The sequence below is a fragment of the Aspergillus pseudodeflectus genome, assembly GCF_044049435.1.
Source record: "Aspergillus pseudodeflectus strain CBS 756.74 chromosome Unknown BJX68scaffold_79, whole genome shotgun sequence".
Lineage (NCBI taxonomy): Eukaryota > Fungi > Ascomycota > Eurotiomycetes > Eurotiales > Aspergillaceae > Aspergillus > Aspergillus pseudodeflectus.
The window spans coordinates 59,418-78,708 of record NW_027263855.1 but is presented as its reverse complement, the minus strand read 5'-3'; the positions used below and the strand labels follow the sequence as shown (position 1 = coordinate 78,708).

Here is a 19,291-nt window from a genome sequence, read left to right as displayed (position 1 = left end):
GATAAAACCCCCTAGAGGAGGATTCAAGATACAATTTATGCCATTGAGCTGCGAGGTATACAAGGAACCAATCTTGGCGAACAGAGAATTCCATTCAGTTTATAACTTTATATAAGACTCATTCATCTCAATCTCAATCTCTCATCTCGGCTCATCATACTCTTCCCATCCCACTCATAACACCAACACTGCCCACATTATTAGGTAAGTAACAAACATAGGAAGCATAAGTAGCTTAAGTAGCAGGTGGGCGCCACCACCAGGGCAGCCAACAGAAACCAGAGCCGCCAGGGCTCGACATTAAAACAGTGTAACGTAACGGAGCGTAAGGAGTGGCGTGGATGCAACCGAAGCGAAGCGAAAATAGCAGAATCAATCAATCCCAAGCAATGGCACGCTGAATCGACACGAACACGAACAGTCGGGTTGTCCGGACAGAGGGAAAGAGCTTAATCGATGCATGGGCGCTCGCGCGGGTTCGAACATGACACCTTCAACGGCTTCATAGCCCACCCCGACAAACACGTCCAGCCTGACCCAGTCTTCCTTCCCTCGTCAAAGACACTCCCAATCCCCTCGAGCAGCTTGCTCTTATCCCGCCCCATCTCCATCTGCAGCTTGAGCAGCCACTGCTCCCACACCCAGCCGCCCAGCAAACCCGTCACGGACGCAACATCCGCCGTGCTCCCCAGCGGACCCTGCACGGCCTCGTAGTCCTCGATCAGACTCTTGACCCGCGGATCGGGGGTTTCGCGCGGCGGCGCGGGCTTCTGTGGCTCCGTGCCCATGGGCAGGCAGAGCCAGCCGCGCTTGATGCCCACAAAGTCCTGCTTCCGCAGGCGGTTCAAGAACCCTTTCGTCGGGACGGGGTCGTATCCGCGGATCTTGAGGTTGAAGGAGAACTCGATGGAGGTGGCAGACGCGTAGGGTCCCGCGCGGGAGATTTCCGCGTCCATGACGAGAAACTCGAGGAACCCGCCGGGTTTCAGACACCGCCGGCACTCGCGGAGGCAGAGGTCGTACTCGTCGAGGGATTCGCCGGCCGGCCGCTCTGTTTTGAGAAAGGCTGGCAGTGACCGCGCGGAGATGACGTCGAATTTGTTGTCGGGGAAGGGCAGTTTCCACAGGCTCGGCACTTGGATGTGCTTGTGGTTCGGCGGGCCTTTGATCGCGTTGTTGACTTGTTGGTGCGAGGTGTATGCGGTGTACACTTTGATGTCTGGGTAGTCGTGCGCGAGGTGCCAGGCCCATTCTGCTGTGGCGTGGCCGCCGAGGTCGAGGACGCGGATCTGGCGGCGCTTGGGTTTCTTGGGCGCGGCGGTGCTTGTGTTCGTGCTGCTGCGCTTTGTGAGACGCTCGCGGACTGGGCTGGAGACGAGGTTCCCGCCGTAGAGGTACCTCAAGGCTTCCATGGCCCACATCGGCTGGCTGATCTGAGAAAGAACCAACTGTTCCTTCTCAACCATGGAGAACTGGGCCTTTTCGGCGAGGACTGTCGGGAGAATTGAATTCCGGGGAGCCTGCGAGAACGGCCCGCTGTATGCCGGGCGCTTCGGCGTAACCACCTCGTATTTGCCCATCAGACAGTTGTTGTGCAGATCCGACAAGCCCAAGCGGGTAGATTGAACGGCGTCGAAGCGGGTTGCGCGGTGCACGAACGTATCCCGATTCCGCGACTGGTCCAGTAGGAACTTGAAACCGCGCCAGTAAATCGAGTCCTTGCTCGCCAGCAAACCTGGAAGAGAACTAGGAGCATCGGGCACTGCCTCGGAAATGCGGACGGACGGCTTCCGCTCAATCTGTGGAGACGTCTGTTGCGGACTCTTCACGTCAGGAGCATCGGCTGGCTCGCCTTGTTCCTCGAGTTCGTTGACTGGGTTGGTTTCGCGGAGGGCGGCGAGGTACGAAGCCTGGGCAGCCAGCCAGACGCTGGTCCTGTCGAGGCTCGACAGCGCTTTCTCGCGTAGTTCCTCTGCGTAGTCCTCGTCCTGCTCGTCGGGATCGTATGTCGTGACTGGCCGAGAAAGCTCTTGAACACCTTCACTAACCGGGCTCAGCGAACCTTCTGTCGGTGGATGTGCCGGACTCTCGGGGATCCTGATGGCAGTCGGCGGGGCGTATATCGCCGTCAGCTGCTCCTCATTCGACCGCTCGGGCAGATCAAGGACGCGTTCGACGATTTCACCTTCAGCACGGGGGAAGGGAAGGTTGTAGAACCTCTCCGCTGTAGCAGACGTCGGTGGGAGATTGGATCTTGGAATAGACCAGGTGTGCCGCGCTCGAGCACCGAGTGAGTTGAAGAACCCGCCGGGCGACGGAATGCTCAGTCCACTAAAGCTATACTCGGACAGCTCCGAAACGGGCGTTTCATCGTCGAGGCGACGCGGTGGTGGCGGTGCCGACAGCTGCCACATCTCCTCGTCGTCTTCCGAGGTCTCCGACCAGGGCTCCGGCGTGCCCTCAAGCGGGATAAACTGCAGCGTCGCCAAGGCGCCCTCGGGGAGAGAAACGCCTCGATCGGACGGAGTGTCCTCTCGCGGAGGCTCGAGTTCGAACTGGTCGGCAGTCGGAGTGATCTGGCCGGGTATCCGTGGAAACTCGCCGATGAAGCGACGCCAGTCATCGTCGGCGCTTTCAATGGCCAGCTCAATGCTTGGTATCTCCTCGGCAAGCTCGTTTGCAATCTCGTCGGGATCTTCATCCGGGTCCGGGAGCACGTGGATCTCGTGCGTGTTCCAGTCGGTATCTGGCAAAGAGCGCAAGTCCGGCGTTGACGGTGTGCTGATGTTGGACACCTGGTCCGACGACACACTACCATCCAACGAGGGAGTTGCGTGCATTGCTGGTACCGAGCGCGCGAGCATCGACAGCGCAGCCGGGGAAACCGGAATCTTTTGCGGGGGAGTCGGCGGGACCGGTGAGCTCTTGACGGCACCGTGCAGTGACGGCCACAGGTTCGACGACGGGATGGTCAGGGTCGGAAATCGCTTGCGAGCAGCTGGAGACGTGAGGGAATCTCTGCGTGTCGTCGGCGTTGCCAGACTCGTCGGCCGCGTACTCGAATAGGACATGCACTCGTCGCTGAAATCCGACTCGTCATCCGTCGCATCGTAGAGGTCGTCAAAATTCCTCATCTGATTCTGCCAGTCGACATCCGAACATGATGACACCGACCCCGCAGACAGGGGTGAGAACATGCGTTTGCGCAACATCGCAGACGGTGACGAGAGGCCTGCAGTCCGTAACCTGAGCTGTGGTGCTGGTACTTTTCGCTCACTGTGTGTTGGACTGCGTCGTCCGGTCTTGTCTGCAAACTGTGTTTCTCGCGCATCCTCAATTATAGTATTAAGCCTCGTGCCTCGGACCTGCCGAGAGGGCGGGTATCTAGCAGTTGCAGGGCGACTCGGCTCAGCCATGGTGCCTTGTTGAAATCTGCCAGAACGGATTATTTGTACGTGTGAGCGAAAGAGTACTTCTAGGGGTATCTCAACAGCATGCGAACCCGATCAACGGGGGGGGTCGTGACTTGGGAAAGATGTCGAAAACAAAGAATAGAACGAATGACGGCCTCGCTGCCAGAGCTCAGGTCGAACAAACAACAACGGCAAACACGCAAACAAAAGGGCAACTCCACAGGAGAGAGGAACATGGGGATTTCTCGCGGTCGGTAGCGCGAGGCTTCGATAAATACATCTTGGACGTGGGGAGAGGGCAGATCTGACGAAGGCGCCTTTCTCACCCGCCATCATCCGTGCAGAAACCTAATGCAACAAGGTGCACGTCGGGCCCAGGAATCCTGGTCAAAATGGAGGTCACGGTGCGGTCATTGGCTGTGGTTGAGCAGGCGCTTCGAACAGGAGGGTCTTGCTCGACGCTGAGAGGCAGGCTGGGGAGGTCAACTCAGCACCCAAGCAGAGCATCACGCCAATCAGAGCGGACGAACCCTTTTTGTGACTGCAATGAACCGCCGCTTAGAGTCGTGTTCCCAGTCACTCTAAATTGACTACGCTGATTGGTGTGATGGCCAGCTGCAAGCGCCGGGCAGCCTATCTTTAGAAATCGTGACTGCAATCCATCTCTGGAGGCCACTGAGGCCGCTGTCGGAGGAGAAAGGCAGCGAGGGCAGCGAGCACTCGAGCGGGATCAGCAAACACTGCGAGCCTATCTCCTCCCAAATTCATCTCGAAGGGTAGCAACCATCTTGCCTGACCGACCAACCGGCGGCAGTTGGGTACCTAATTATGGAAGATCTGACCACTCCCCGCGTCAGCATCCCTCATTAATTAGCGAGGTTTCTCTCACCCATCCTGGCAGGAAAGACGGCAAAGGATCTTCCGTCGCAGGGGAAAATTGATCAAGGTCACCCGACCGCAATTTGGACATTTCGTCGAATTGGTGGAGGGAAAAGTGACGCTAAATGGACCGACCATCAACAGCGCAATCCCGTGACCGCGAGTCTCGACCGGATTTTCAGGCATCCAGGCCAGGCTGCCCCACCAGGCTAAGCTCGATAAGCTCGAAGTCCCACGTGAAATGCTTGGCCCTAGCCCTTATCAAGCTGGTCGCTTTCCTAATCGGGCTCTCCGGAGTGACGTAGGCCGGAGGTGTCGGTGATATCAGTTGCTGCTAATCCTTTTTTTTTGAAGCCTCATAGAGGAGAGCTCCGCGGGCAATTCATTACATTAGCCGGATTCCCTCTCTTGCTTTCCTCGAGTTTACCATCTCGTACCTTGCATCTACCTGCAGCTCCGCATCCAATCCAACTTTCCACCCAACTGCAACTATACATACAACACTCCCCGCCCAATCTCACAACAAACCCATCCATTGCAACCATGTCCCCACCAGCAATCATAGCGCCCTCAATCCTAAGCGCCGACTTCGCCACACTGGGCAGCGAATGCTCAACGAAGATCGAGCAGGGCGCCGACTGGCTGCACGTCGACATCATGGACGGCCATTTCGTCCCCAACATCACCTTTGGCGCGCCCGTCGTCACCAAAATCCGCTCGCACGTCCACAGGCCCGCGCACCCGAATGGCAAGGGCACGTTTGATTGCCATATGATGATTGCAGAGGTACGTATGCATGCATGCGATAACACCAGACCCGAGCCGGGATCATCCGTCTCCATCTCCGTCCCGTCCTTGCATACCAATACATACATACTTCCGATCCGGAACTAGCAGACACCTGAATGCATCAATGCTAACTCTCTCTCAATGCAATGGTTAGCCGCACAAATGGGTAAAAGACTTCAAAGACGCCGGCTGCGACCTATACTGCTTCCACTACGAGGCGGCCGTCTCCTCCGTCGCGGCGACGGAGCCCGCCGACGCAACGACAACCCGCAAGACGAGCCCCAAGGAGCTCATCCGGTATATCCACGAGCAGGGGATGCAGGCGGGCATCGCGATCAAGCCGGATACGCCCGTCGATGTGCTGTGGGATATTCTGGCGAATGAGGAGGACAAGGAGAGGCCGGATGTACGTTACTCGCTTTCTTTCCCTTGTGTTCTCTCAATTCTACCCTATTCGCTTGATATTTTTTTTTCCCAGACCCATTGTGCTAACATCTGCTACTTTATGCAGATGGTCCTAGTAATGACCGTTCACCCGGGCTTCGGCGGCCAGAAATTCATGGCGTCCGAGCTCCCCAAAGTCCGCGCCCTGCGCGAGCGATATCCCGATCTGAACATCGAAGTCGATGGCGGACTGGGCCTGGGCACAATCGACCAGGCTGCGGAAGCCGGCGCCAACGTTATTGTCGCTGGGTCGGCGGTCTTTGGCGCGCAGGACCCGGCCGACGTGATTGCGAAATTACGCGAGGCGGTTGAGAAGCATAGGAAATGAATCCCACAGGCTGGGGGAGCAATGGGTAGTCGGTTGTAGTGGGTGCCTGGGATATATTTGGGGTGGAAAATGGGGGTGCGTTGGTAGAGTGTACGAAGTCATGTCGGGTGTTATTGTAAATAGATGGTTAATTGATATTGATTCGATTTGCATTTGGTGCTGACGGGTGTGAGTGAGAGGATTATAGTGAAATACTGCAATGTCATCGTTCCGCTTTACTCTATATTTGGTTTAAGCGACTTTTCCCGAACAACCCTGCATGATCGGCTTACAGGCCTACGCGAGACGAAAGAACCAAGGCACCGAATGCAACTCATTAAATAGTACACTGAACAAGGTAAAGAGACAGAGGCAGACAGGGCTCAGAAATGCATCAACCGACCAGGACTGTGGTATATCCGTACAGACGTAACAAACAGCGCAATGCCGAGTCATAAAACCATAAGTGTCGTTATCAACCGGCAAGAACAACCGACAAGAAAAAAAAAAACCGACGATCCCCGTAGCAGGAACCCTCCTAATGGTACAAGCGAGCGATACAGCAACGATATTTGAACGGTCTCACTGATCACACCTCGAGCGCTTCATCAAGAGCATCATTACTGTCGAGTCTCGCCTTTTCATCACGGAGCGACTGCAGATTGGTCTTGTGGTTGGCGGAGTTGTCCACGCCGGAAATCGACTTGCGCAGTTCCTTGGCTAGCCTCTCTGCCTCTTCCCTGGACTCGGCTGCAATGTTCGAGTTGCGGTGGTGGTTGATCAGCCCTAAAGCTTCAGCATTATCAGCACGAAAGTTGGCAGAGGACTCCGCAGCGAACTCGGGCACCAAAGGCGGCCGGGACCCAGACTCTGGGATCTCAGGAGCGACCGACGTGCGACGTACAGGTTGGTGGCCACTTCCTTCCTTGGGTTCTCCGGTCGCGGTCGCGGTCGCAGAAGCAATCTGGGGTTCGGGGGCCGGTGCCGCGGGTTTGGATGAGACTGGTTTCGCAATCGCCGTGGACTCTTTGGCTTTGGCGGCGGCTTGTTCGCCGGCTTGACGGAGCGCGACGGCGATGGAGTCGTCCTTTTGTGTTTCCTTCTCGGGAGGGTCTTGGATCTTGATTGTGCTGGGCTTGGGTGTGGGGAGCTGGGGTCTGGCCGCGGGTGCGGAGGCTGTGGTGGTGGCGGACTCTGCGAGCGGCGCGATGGGAGTACTCGTGGCAGGCAAGCTACTGTCGAAGTCTTCAACATTGTTAATCTGCATCTTCAACTCGCCGTACTCGTTCCATTCTTCGATTTGCTCGAGGTCCTACAGTAGACAGTTGTGTTAGCCGTGTTGCTGCAACCCGACATCAGGGGAAGCGGGCCAACATACGCCGACAACAGTCCCGTATTTGACCAGACCAGGCAGCTTCTTGCCCTTGGAGCGACGGCCCCAGAGCTTCCTCGCGGCATCATCGGTAGCAACGTCAATTGCGCGGAAGGGGATCTTGTTCGCCTTGAGGATGGTTTCGAGCCGTGAGGTGGCGGTGATGATGTGAGAGGACCCCGCAGTTAGGGAGGTGTAGAGGTAGAGGGTGGAGTCGGACATTGTAGCGGTATCGACTTGAAAAGTCACCAGTAGAGAGTGGACTGAGTGGATGATGCAGTAAAGGAAGGAGAGAGTCAAAAAAGAAGTGATGCAGTAGAAATTCGTTGAAAGTTGCAACGGTTATTTTATCAGGGGATGAGGCGCGTGTGCCTGTCCCTCTCTCCAATAAATGCTGGCCCGCTTTTTCCTCCGCTGGGCAGCGCTTTGGTCGCGGCCGTATGACGTGGCCGCTGGTCACGTGCTGATAGTGCTCTTTATCGGTGCCATCGATGTCATCCAGCATCACTTCTGCACTCAATCGCCAGTGCCACCTCCGCAATCATGGATATACTGCTATCTAATCAGACGAATCACTTTCCAAAACCTCAATTCTCTACACCCATGTCCAAACCTTGCCTTCCCCCGGGTTCAGCCATCGACAAATCTGGCTCAGGACCGAACGCGACCGGGATCCAGAACCTCCCAGTCTGATCAAGGAACCGAGATCACCGCAACCGTGGCTCAACCAGGTTGCGAGATCCGCCTCTCCTGGTATGAGCTCATAAGGCGAGCCCGTTACCAACTAACCGAGCCACGCTGCAGAAAGTGCAAAGCACATATCGAGGATGATCAACATCGCCACGGGCCTTGACGTCTTGAAACAGACGCCTCCCATTGCTGGGTTTCACTCCGGGTTCGGTTTCCACTTTTCTTCTTGCCATTCGGTATGCGCACCGCGCTTCATCCTTTCTGTTATCTCCACTCTTCTGCATTGCGCTCGTTTTGATTCAGTCAGATCGAATTGAGGTGGCCTGGTTGAGCTGAGTGAGAAAGGTGAGTTAGGTAAGGTTCCAACCTGTCGAGCCCAAAGTGTGCACACCCTATTGCGGTGCAGGTTGGGGTTGCGCAACCCTGGCGGATGATGCAACTTTCGCCATGCGTTGCCAGCGCTCTGTTGTAGCCCCCTCCTTGCGGGAGGTTTACGTCTGTGGTTGCAGAACGACTTCAATTTCGTCTAGTGGTGCATCTCGAACCCCGGTCATCTCACCAGATATTCGAGCAAATATTAGAATAGGCTTTTTCATGATTCTTTGATTGGCATCAATGGCCATATGCGGAGGTCAGAAACGCCCAATCCATAAAGTTGCTCTCAATCACGATCTACTTGAACCTCTTATCGAGCACAATATGACCTCATCTACACTCTAATATCGCTCAAACTTTGGCGATCCGAGCTCAGAAAATAATAGGTGTACTTACGGACAATCATTGCACCAGTATCAGTCTCCGAGTCAATCTTAAGACCCTCCCCATGTATTTCACCGGAAAGGGCAGTAAGTAGTGACATGCGCGCCACTGACGAAATATATATCAGCATCTGTTCTTGCCGAATGCATAAATATCCCAACATTGTATATCCAACTCCATTAAAAAGTCTAGTCAAATCATAGAGCTGCTACTCCCAGAATTCTCCCCTAGAAGAACATGGTGTGAAACTCCATTCCGCAACCCACTCCGCGCCATCAACCTTGGGCTCCCTGTAGGTAAAGACCCCCATGGCTTTCACTCTTCGTTACAGCAGGCACCATCCTCCTTACTGTTTATTCCCTACAAAACCTTGGAAGCAGTCTAGATATATACCATGATTTGGAGATGACGGAGAGGACGTGCTTGTCGGTTACGGGTTGGTATGGCCTGACTGTGGACTGTAACAGGCATTCTGGTAGGATATGTACCTGGAGAGAGATACGGGTTGAAGCAGACAAGTCTCTTGGAATGTGCATGTATCCAAGTACAAGTATGCAAGTTCTCTACTTTTGCCAGTAGGCTAGGTTCTCCCCCCGCCCCGCCCTATCTCACCCCCCAATCTATCTACTGCTTGAGCAAAAGCAGCGTGGCGTGGCGTACCTAGCCTACAGTGTCCCGGTATCTCGCAATCAATCTACTCTTCTATCAGCTGCCGCGTCGAGATCTAGTCTTTGGAAATGCCTCCACAAGGCTCGAGAGAAGCGGAACCGAAATCAAAACACTTCCTAGACTGCAGCTAGTACCTCCTAGGGCTTCCTGAGGTCGTCTTTGTCTTCACTGCTGTTCCAGACGGGCACGGGCAGCTTGACTCGGTAGAATGATACCTGATGAACTGCACGAATGATACAGTAAAGGTACCAGGGTAGAATAGAGTAGGTATATGCTCGGGTGCGATGAGGTAGCAACGGAGTTCTAGTTCCCGCTGTCCACTTGCATGGGGGCCACGCACGCCGCACCAATTGCCTTTAGGTATGCACGGAGCTTGAGGAACTCGCAAAGCGTACAGTCCTGCTTTCGTTGCGGTTTCTTGTATTCGGGAACTTCAAATTGGTGTGTGGCGTACGTGTTCCAGTTTGGTTGACAGACTGTACTAGTTACTAGTATCGTCCATCAAAGGTACGGGTTGATGTCGAGTACACCTGCTGCCGTTCATGCCCGAGGCCAGACATACAGTATAGCGCCTTTTTCTGGAATTGTGTGACTGACTAGATAGGTCTATCGGAAGAAAGGTTCAATGCTACCATATCCGACCCTACACATCATAAACAGGGTATCCCGACCGATTGCCCTCGCCAATCGATATCGGTCCCACCAGGCTCTGCTCCAAGCCAACATGAACTATCAGCCATCCATTCTCTTTCCAGCCTTCTGCTCGCCGCGAGCATCACTATCATTCTCACCAGAGCCCTCATGAACAAACCCCTGCTCCGTCTCAAGCCTCTGATCAAGCCCATACTCTCTCACAAAGAGGCTAAACACCAGATTCATCCCTGCAAACCCACACATGACCATCCAGATCACCTGGAACGACCTGACCAGCGCGCGGCGGATCTCTCTCGCCTCGGAAGAGCCAGCCGATAGCCCGTCCAGGACTTCGACGAGGGTGACTGCATTCAGCGCCCGATCACCGAATGTCTCGGTGGTCCTGTTGCGTATACTCGCCAGCAATCCGGGTGAGAGATGCCTCCGCAGCTGATTATCCAGGATAACCCCGCCCACCGCAACACCCAGCGCCTGCCCCAGCGACCTGAAGAACAGCACCAGCGTCGCCGCAACACCGACCTCGCGCTGCGGCACAGACGCCTGCACCGCGATCGAAATCGACGGGAACAAGCACCCAATCCCCAGCCCCGAGACGCCCTGGATAAACACCCACTGTACAACACTCGTCTCCTCATCGAGGAGGATGAGCAAGCCAATACCCAGACAGGTAAGTGTCCAGCCAACCCACAGCGCCCAGCGATACCGGCCTGTGCTGGCGACGACGACGCCGACGAGGATCGCGCAGGGGACGGTCGTGACTGTTCCTGGGAGGGAGGCGATGCCGGCGACTACGGGCGCGTAGGTCTTGACCGACTGGAAGTATTCGGGCATGTAGTAGACGAGGCTGAAGAGGGCGAGGCCGTGGAATGTGCTGGTTGTGTAGAGGGCGAGGGTGGTGAGGGAGGGGAGGACCGAGACGGGGATGAGGAGGGGCTTCTTGGTTCTTCGCCTCCTGCTAGGGCAGGTTTCGGTATCGAGTGGCCCGCCGGCTGATCTGGCAACGAGGACCTCATACCCCACGAACGCAGCCAGCCCCAACGCCCCGAGAACCAGCGGGACGAGGGTCCGCCAACTCTCCCACGGGTGCTGCACCCCACCCCAGGTAACGGGGATCAAAAACGCCGTGACAGACGCAGTGAACAGAACCGAGCCCGGGAAATCAAACAGGGCCAGTTTCTCGCGTATCGTCCTCTTCCTCCTGCTCAACCTCAGAAACATCCCGATCCCCGCGACGCCCACAGCCACAATCGGCAGGTTGATCCAAAAGATCCACCGCCACGCCCCGCGCACCGCTAGCACGCCACCGAGTACAGGGCCCGTCGCGCTCCCCACCGCCCAGACGGTACTCACCATCGCATTGAAGCTCGCGCGCTGCCGCAGCGGGACGAGGTCGGTGATGATCACTGTGGTGAGTGAGACGAGGCCGCCGCCGCCGAGACCCTGGATTGTGCGGCCGGCGAGGAGGGTGCGCCAGGAGTGCGCGATGCCGCAGATGATCGCCCCGAGGGTGAAGAAGGCGAGTGCAGTGAGGAGGACGGGGCGGCGGCCAAAGGCGTCGCTGAGCGTTACCCAGATGAGCATGAGGATCGTGCACGCGAGGAGGTAGGAGGTTCCGGCCCAGAAGGCGGAGGGGGAGGGGCCGAGGGTTGTTGAGATTGCCTATATCATATATGGAGGGTTGGTTGTGAGGAAGCAGAGTGGGTTAGGGTTGCTGGCGGTCTTACCGGGAGTGCAACGGAGAGGGTCGTCGCGTCAAAGGCTGCGGCGAGGTTCGTAAACGCGATCGCCCAGAATGCGAGCCAGAAGCGGATGCCGAGCTGAGGCTTTGCAGGGTCTTGTTGCGGCTCGGGGGCATCTTGTTCTGCGTTCCCCTCGGGTGGGTGGTCGGCGGCTGCGTGCGTGGATTTCATTGGGATTGTTCAGTCTTGCCCTGGAGACATGCGTGAACGAACAGAGAAAGAAAGAGAAAGAGGACTTGGGCAGTCAGGGCCAGTTCGGAGGTCCGAACGCCGAGTCCTTTGTTGTTTGCTTGGTTGTCACACAAGCCTGGGATCTGCATTACCAGCGTATGGCCATCAAACCAGGTACGTGCCCAGCGGTCGGAATCAGCGGAATGATTTCAGTTGGTCAGTCGGGATGCCAACATCCTGGCAACACTAGGCAATGAATGTGCGAGTGCAGATGATCCAAGGTACTCCGTACTATCCGCTGGTCTCCAGATACGGACTCCTTAACCATTCGCGTCCTGTTCGGCATACGTTGAGTAAAGACATTTTCAGGAGAACTGCAGCTGCGTGGATTTGCCCTAACTCGCCGCGACCGCTGCGCCAACCAAAAGCAAACAAAGGTCTACCATGGGACACAGAGGCCCTGCCCTAAGGCGGGTGGTAGATACAAGGAGACATATCTTCCGTCGCATCAATCCATCTGTCACAGTACCAAGGTTGAGCAAGACCAAAGCAGATCCAGTGCTCGCCTAACAGCCCAGTCCAACGACTTGAATGAGGAGGAGAGCTCGGGTAGAGCTGGAAAAGACAATATTTGGCCGCGAGCTTCGGCGATGGTGATTTGAAGCAATAGGAAGGGAGTCGGCGAGAGTCATTGTGCAGTGGGTTCTAGCTGCAGCTGGTCCAGGGGATGGGGGAAGCGGGGTACCTTGCAAGTTTCCATTTAGAGGGTAGAGAGAAAAGTGTTTGAATCGTCCATCTAACTGCTCTCTTGACTCCATGACCATGGCCACTGTAAGCACCAAATCCAAGTGATGCAGCATCACATCCCACCTCTCTGCCCCATACAAGGCCCCCCAAGTACTAAGATCTCATCGATCCGGCCACCTACTCTACTCATTCTCCTCCACCCCAATAACCGTACCCCTAAACTTGCGCGCACCAACCTTGCGCCGAAACAAGATATCCGCCTCACAATACGACTGATCCTTAAGCTCCGGCAAGAAGAAATACCCCAGAACCCGCGTCACCACTGCATGTTCACCTTCTCCTTCTCAGGTTAGATTCGAGACAAATCTTCAACCCAGCCACTGTCTCTGTGGTTTTCACTTTCTCGACCATGGGACGCTGTCTCCAGACTCCAAGTGGTGCGAATCTGGGGAGACCTGCAGCCGAGGACAGTTGTTGATGGCCTTCTCTGTATCTGCAAGGCCGATCCTTCAAGACTCCAGAAAGAATACTGCAAAGTGTCGGTCTTCTAGAGGTAAAACACCACCTGCCTCTGGCTAAGCATTACCAAGCACGCCGAGTTAGGGCAGCCAAGTGTCAAGGCCACTTGAGCTTCACCCAGACATCCCCTGAGATAGGCTCGAATAGATCTCGAGTTGGATAATCCAAAATTCGCTACAGCTGAGCTCCTTGCCGCATGATTCGCCCTACAAAAAGCCCGAAAGCCTGCTTGAGATGACTGCGAAGATACCGATGCCAAAATGAGCCCGACTTGAACCGCTCGGAAAATTAATCGATGCCTGTCATGAACGAGAGCATACCTTGCCGAGTTATTGCCCAATTACCTAGATTGACATGAGCCCAATACCATATGCCCAGCCAGAGCTCGTCCTAGTCCTAGTCTGCCGCGTCCAAGATCTCCCCATCCTCCTCTACAGAACGTATCTAAAGTCCCGATTCTCAAACTCGGTAAGATCCCTCATCCCGGCCTCGTCGCTCGCCTCTTTATTCGCGGGACCGTACAGCTTATCCCGGGAGCGGTTTATGGTGAACATGTATGCTACGCAGCACATGGTTAGCGTCTATCTGCCAGATGTTGCTACAGTACGGGATCGTCTCGTTTTGTCTTGCAACAACAAGACTTGACCCCGGTTCCTTCTGGGAGATCTACACAGGTAGGGATATACGTACCGAGAAGAAGCAGGTGACACCCAAGCTTAATCGCATACCCAACAAGCAGCCCGATCGTTGCGCCGGTAAAGTGTGGCGCCTCGGACTGGTTTACCACGAATGGGCCGGCAAAGTTTCCCCAGCAGTATGCGGTGCTGTCCACCAGGGGCTTCATTAGTTCTTTCTCCACACAATTATATCTTTCTTCATTCAAAACAGAACAGTGAATAAAGCAGGCAGAAAGAGGTGAGTGACATACAAAACCATAGCACTAGCCAGCGACCGATGCGTATACCCGGCCATATTCGACGAGATGGTGGTGAGGGAGACGGTAAACCCGACAGACTGCGAGTTCACCAGCCAGAAGGAGATGAGGCGGCCCCAGGTGTTGGAGCTGGGGAGGTAGGCCATGCAGGCTGCAGCAATGGTGCAGAGGAGGTTTGCGGCTGTTGCGGTGAGGAGGCGGGCTTGACGAGGAATGAAAGGTTAGATCTGTTGGATATGATATAATGATGTAAAGAGGGCGGTGCGTGGGCAGGTTAGGGCTAGTGTAGGTAGGCAGGGACGTACAATTGGGAACGTTGAGGATGATCGTTCCACCAATTATAAGTGCAACGATCTGCACCGCGTCGCCGACAGACTTGAGCTGGGTGGTTTTGGTGGTCGTGAAGCCCATATCGCGGATGATGATTGTTGAAAAGGAATTGACCACGCCGTTTGGGATGGCCCTGATAGATGAATAGAGTCAGCACTATTTCATGGAAGAGGTGGATTCCAGCTTACGCAGCAAACACACTGATAAACAGCAATATCGTCTTGGGATCCATAAACCCGACACGAACCTGGTCTTTACTGAACGCCTTGTTCTTGATCCCAGTTTCGTTCCCGGCCACACGTTTGACGGCGATGAGTCGCTCGCGATGCGTCAAGAATCTGGCGTTTGATGGTGCGTCAGGGAGGACGAACCAGATGACGAAGGCCCAGAGGCAGGTGGCGCCGCCGAGCTATTGCATGTTAGTCCTTGAAGTAGACGTAAAGCATGACTGCCTCCAGACCCGTGTGCTTACAATGTAGAAGATCAGCTCCCACCGCTCAGGCGTCATATCCTCGGGCAGCTTCGAAACACCCATGGAGATGTACGATCCAATCTACGCTGTATCAGCTGATGGCGGCCATGGACGGAAGGAGTGAGAGCATACAATACCGCCCCAGCCGAGTGAAGAGCTAGAATCGACTTTAGATCTTGTGAATCGGATGAGTTCCTAGGGCAAAACAAGACTTACTACCAAATACACTGGCGGAGAGGAATCTCGCGTCTGGTATACCAGAACCCCGTCATCAGGGTCAACCCTCTGTAGACTTGTCAGCTCTAGCCGTCTTTGATACGGTTGTAGTGGACTCACGGCGTGACAGCAGCTTCGAATATTCCCATAAAGACTAGCCTGTGGTCAGCTATTTCATTGTCAAGTTTAGTCCATTCAAGGCCAGCACCCACATCGCACAGCCACTATATAGAGTCAGCTGCAATAGTTTATTCCGCGTGACAAATACCCACATGCACTCGAATAACTCTGACTCTGCGTCATAAGAAGCACCATGACCCCCCAAAGCAGAATGCTAATTGCTATGACCCTCTGAGCGGGAAAGCGTCCGATGAGCCAGCCACAGGGATACTGGCCGAAGAAGTAGCCAGCATATACCACTACATGACCCTTGTAAGTGGGCTAAACAGTATAGCAGTAGATGCAACATGGAAGGACTCTGACTCACTCGCCGACAGATAATTAAAGTCGCGCCCCTGAAGCCCCAGCGCTTCCTGGTACCCGAACAGATTCGCATAGTTCAGCGAGGTCTTGTCCATGAATTGTAGAGCTTGCGTGATGAGGAACATGGGTAAGATGGTGAGGTCCAGCTTCCATCGCACTCGCGTATACTGGTAGGAGAAGTCCAGTCAGCCACCCTTGTACGCCAGTTGCTGACATCCGGGCTTGACGCACCTCGCGATCGGAGATGTCAAGGTCAAGCGCCTCGACATACTCCCTGTATCCAACAGCATTGTCCTGACCAGGGAGTTCGAATTCGATTTTACTAGCAGCAGGGGCGACGCCCGTGTCGCTCGCACGTCTTTCAACGTCTGCCATACTGTGAGCCGGGAGACGTGGGCTTGAGATCTCGGGTTGTACTTGGACCAGGGAGCTTAGTGGAGAAGTGGCTGGAGGGTTAATCTTATATACCCAGTAAAGGAGATGTGGGAATAAGCCGGTCAAGAGATCTGGGGCCCCGCTTCCCCACAGGATTCGAGTGGGTTATCCATCTCCTCACTCGGCTCGGGCCCTCGCCGACTCGCCGCGGGCGATTTCCGCGCTTGGAGTAAAGAGAACATAGTTGGAGTATGTCATGGCCCTCAGTCGAGTGAAACATACACAAGGAACTTGATACACGCAGGCCAGCGCGCGTTCTCCTCACTCAATCCCCTCCTGCATCACACCTGCAACAATGGGCGGCCATTTCTCCAAAATACACAAAACACCCACGCCAGCACTCACCCCAAGACCCTCTACCGACAAAAACGAATACCTCGCAAAACCAAGTGGCGAATGCTGCCTCAAAGGCACAATACACGACGGTGAACCTCGGGGCCACTGGGAGACAATCGCCGACGTAACCACATACATCTCCACGCCACCAGAGGACAAAGCGAACGGCCACGTCCTCCTCTATTTCCCAGACGTCTGGGGTATGTTTCCCAACGGGTTGTTGGTTATGGATGCTTTTGCCGATGCGGGGTTCTTGACGCTGGGGTTGGATTATTTTCGGGGGGTATGTATTCTTACTTATTCTCTTGGGTTGGTAGGTTTATCTCGGGGTCAGTGCTGATGGCAGACAGGACCCTGTATGGAAACATCGCAAGAACCGCCACGACACATCAAATCCGGACTTTGACTACGAGGCCTGGAAGCGGAAGCATACGACTTTTGCGGATGATGCGGTTCCACGGTGGGTAAAAGCTGTTACGGAGCGCTATCAGCATAGCGAGAGCGACGGCAAGACAACGACCAAGTTCGTCTGCGTGGGCTACTGCTTCGGCGCGCCCTATGTATGCAACCTGCTGGCAGGTGATGCCGTCGTAGCCGGAGCCTTTGCGCACCCTGCGTTTCTGAAGGAGAGTCATTTCTGCAAGATCCAGAGTGCGTCACTCACCTCCCTCTCCTATGCTCTTCCAACCATATGGCCGCGTTCACTCTAACAAATACCCACTAGAACCTCTCTTCCTCTCCTGCGCGGAAACAGACCACACCTTCGACGGCCCTTCTCGGCAGCGTGCCCTGCAGATTCTGCAGCAGGAGACCAAGACGTATCACTATCAGCTGTTTTCCGGTGTTGAGCATGGGTTTGCTCTGCGTGGGGATCCGGGGGATCCGTATCAGCGTGAGTGTGTCCATCGTGGCATTTTAATGGTACACATGGCTAGGGGTGTCCCCGACTATGTGTGGATGGGAAGAATGGCAGAATGCTAACTCGCATGTCTTGTTCACACAGGCTGGGTCAAGGAGCAGAGTCTCGCGGGGATCGTGGGTTGGTTTGAGTATTGGCTTTCGAGGGCGAGATGATAGGAATAAAGGCTTAGATAGGTTTTGAATTGAATAGGCCAAGTACCGTCTAGGAGAAAGTAATCAAAGTGCCGTATGGCTTACTATCAAGCAACAATGCAAAGGCATCTATGTAGCGACGCTCCCTTGGAAAATGTTCCGTACATCAGTTTTGGCTTCGTCCAGATCCAATGGCGAGAGACTGACACCATGAATGGCATAGACATGCTTAGCTAACTTCCAACACAGGCAAAACACGGGGCTCCTGGACGTAGCTATCCTGCAAAGCAGCCAAGGGTCCGCAAGCTTAGTGGACCGCAATCCTCGGCGAGACGCCGGGGTGTCCAACCGAGCATCAGACGAGCGTCATTTTCACCGCGGGGAGTAGCCGATATAATGAAACTAAGCAATAGACAGAACTTAAACGACCAGTTTCGCACCAAGAGATACACAAATAAGAAAAGCGAGCGCAAAAAAGCATAATCGCAATCGTCTCAATAGCGCAACCCAGCAAATTATAGATCGCAAGTTTCAAAATCCCGAACCCCAACTCAGCCCACAATGCCTCCCCCACGAGCATTCGACTTCACCGGCGACGTCGCCATCGTAACAGGTGCAGGCTCAAGAATGGATGGTATGTACACTTTCGATTATACCTCATTTTGCACTCCACCCTTTCATTTAGCTGTGGAATCAACCCAAACCAGGCTGACCAACCCTTCCAGGCGAAATCGGTAACGGCCGCGCAGCCGCAATCCTCCTGGAACGCCACGGCGCAAAAGTGGCACTAGTCGACTTCAATGTCGCGTGGGCAAACGAGACGAAGCGCATGATCGATGAGGAGGGGAGTGGTGGCGAATCTGGGTCGAATGTCATCGTTGTACAGGCGGATGTTACGGATGAGGACTCGTGCAAGAGGGCAGTCGAAAAGACAGTGGAGGTCTTTGGGGCTGTGCATATTCTTGTTAATATTGGTCAGTCCATCCCGTCTTTTCAATGCTTTGCTATCGAAGTCCTCAATACTATGTACTTACCGTGGGATAGTCGGTGTCGGCGGCGCCATGGGCGACGCAACCAACATAAACCTCGAGGCATGGGACAGGGACTTCCGGATCAACGTCACCAGCATGGTCCTCATGGCGCGGTATGCGATTCCCGAGATGCGGAAGCAGGGGCGTGGGTCTATTGTGAATATGTCGTCGGTTAGTGGTTGTAAGTTTTCCTCTTCTCTCCTCGCTCATACCAGTTCATCCATTTTCCTGAGAGCTTCGGACAAGTTCAATGGGACAGCGCTGACGATCCTCGGGACAAAAGTACTCGGCGGCAACCCCAGCCTCCTGTACCCAACAACAAAAGGCGCAATCATCCAGATGACGCGCGCGATGGCGGCACAGCATGGGCGCGAGGGGATCCGTGTCAACTGCGTCGCGCCAGGAATGGTGTATACCCCGATGACGAGGGGGAGAGGGATGACCGAGGAGATGAGGGAGGCGAGGATTAGACAGAACCTTTTGGGGGTTGAGGGGACGGGGTGGGATGTTGGGTATGGTGAGTTTTCCCATTCCTGATTGAAGAGGGTGCTTGTTGCATTGCAGCTGGGCTAACTTATTTGATATCATTGCAGCAATCTTGTTCCTTTCTAGCAAGGAGGCGAGGTGGATCACGGGGTTGATCATGCCAGTGGATGGAGGGGTAGGTCCTCCATGCTCTCCCTGGGGTCGAATGAGATCATGATAGCTAACGAGATTTGACGGCAGACTACAGCCGGACGGGCAGACAGGCCTGCCTTAAAAGCGGATTCACTGGCGGAGCAGAACACCGGTATCGCGAATTAACAAACCCACACACATAACAGGATACTCGACGCGTCTCAGTGACTC

At 54.8% G+C, this 19,291-nt stretch overlaps 6 protein-coding genes across 6 annotated transcripts; 2 read left to right on the top strand and 4 right to left on the bottom strand.

Annotated features, from left to right (window-relative positions):
• Positions 1–73: 73 nt before the first annotated feature.
• BJX68DRAFT_248359 (uncharacterized protein) lies at positions 74–3,877 on the bottom strand. Its single transcript, XM_071041906.1, has one exon. The coding sequence runs from the start codon at positions 3,414–3,416 to the stop codon at positions 450–452; it is 2,967 nt and encodes a 988-aa protein (XP_070893296.1). The 5' UTR covers positions 3,417–3,877; the 3' UTR covers positions 74–449.
• An 839-nt stretch (positions 3,878–4,716) lies between these two features.
• BJX68DRAFT_202617 (ribulose-phosphate 3-epimerase RPE1) lies at positions 4,717–6,073 on the top strand. Its single transcript, XM_071037577.1, has 3 exons — positions 4,717–5,078; positions 5,236–5,487; positions 5,593–6,073. The coding sequence occupies exons 1-3, from the start codon at positions 4,836–4,838 to the stop codon at positions 5,851–5,853; spliced, it is 756 nt and encodes a 251-aa protein (XP_070893295.1). The 5' UTR covers positions 4,717–4,835; the 3' UTR covers positions 5,854–6,073.
• Positions 6,074–6,421: 348 nt separating this feature from the next.
• On the bottom strand, positions 6,422–7,426 carry BJX68DRAFT_272363 (uncharacterized protein; the record flags this gene model as incomplete). Its single annotated transcript, XM_071047193.1, has 2 exons — positions 6,422–7,144; positions 7,211–7,426. 2 exons carry the CDS (start codon positions 7,424–7,426, stop codon positions 6,422–6,424), a joined length of 939 nt encoding a protein of 312 aa, XP_070893294.1.
• Positions 7,427–10,054: 2,628 nt separating this feature from the next.
• On the bottom strand, positions 10,055–11,886 carry BJX68DRAFT_272362 (major facilitator superfamily domain-containing protein; the record flags this gene model as incomplete). The annotated part of the gene is made up of 2 exons (XM_071047192.1): positions 10,055–11,635; positions 11,701–11,886. The coding sequence occupies 2 exons, from the start codon at positions 11,884–11,886 to the stop codon at positions 10,055–10,057; spliced, it is 1,767 nt and encodes a 588-aa protein (XP_070893293.1).
• A 1,697-nt stretch (positions 11,887–13,583) lies between these two features.
• On the bottom strand, positions 13,584–15,962 carry BJX68DRAFT_272361 (major facilitator superfamily domain-containing protein; the record flags this gene model as incomplete). Its single annotated transcript, XM_071047191.1, has 13 exons — positions 13,584–13,711; positions 13,843–13,976; positions 14,039–14,288; positions 14,392–14,549; positions 14,605–14,825; positions 14,889–14,969; positions 15,021–15,045; positions 15,105–15,173; positions 15,225–15,258; positions 15,317–15,328; positions 15,377–15,523; positions 15,592–15,754; positions 15,819–15,962. The coding sequence occupies 13 exons, from the start codon at positions 15,960–15,962 to the stop codon at positions 13,584–13,586; spliced, it is 1,566 nt and encodes a 521-aa protein (XP_070893292.1).
• Positions 15,963–16,317: 355 nt separating this feature from the next.
• BJX68DRAFT_259039 (uncharacterized protein) lies at positions 16,318–19,202 on the top strand (the record flags this gene model as incomplete). Its single annotated transcript, XM_071043635.1, has 9 exons — positions 16,318–16,641; positions 16,709–17,009; positions 17,083–17,250; positions 17,941–18,045; positions 18,137–18,385; positions 18,456–18,623; positions 18,726–18,959; positions 19,036–19,103; positions 19,176–19,202. 9 exons carry the CDS (start codon positions 16,318–16,320, stop codon positions 19,200–19,202), a joined length of 1,644 nt encoding a protein of 547 aa, XP_070893291.1.
• Between the last annotated feature and the right edge of the window lie 89 nt (positions 19,203–19,291).

Excerpts from the sequence above, each read along its gene's own strand:
- BJX68DRAFT_248359 (XM_071041906.1), bottom strand. The coding sequence starts at position 3,416 with ATGGCTGAGCCGAGTCGCCCTGCAACTGCTAGATACCCGCCCTCTCGG.
- BJX68DRAFT_202617 (XM_071037577.1), top strand. The coding sequence starts at position 4,836 with ATGTCCCCACCAGCAATCATAGCGCCCTCAATCCTAAGCGCCGACTTC. Across the intron at positions 5,079-5,235 it reads GCCATATGATGATTGCAGAG|CCGCACAAATGGGTAAAAGA; the intron begins GTACGTATGCAT and ends TGCAATGGTTAG. Across the intron at positions 5,488-5,592 it reads AGGACAAGGAGAGGCCGGAT|ATGGTCCTAGTAATGACCGT; the intron begins GTACGTTACTCG and ends TACTTTATGCAG.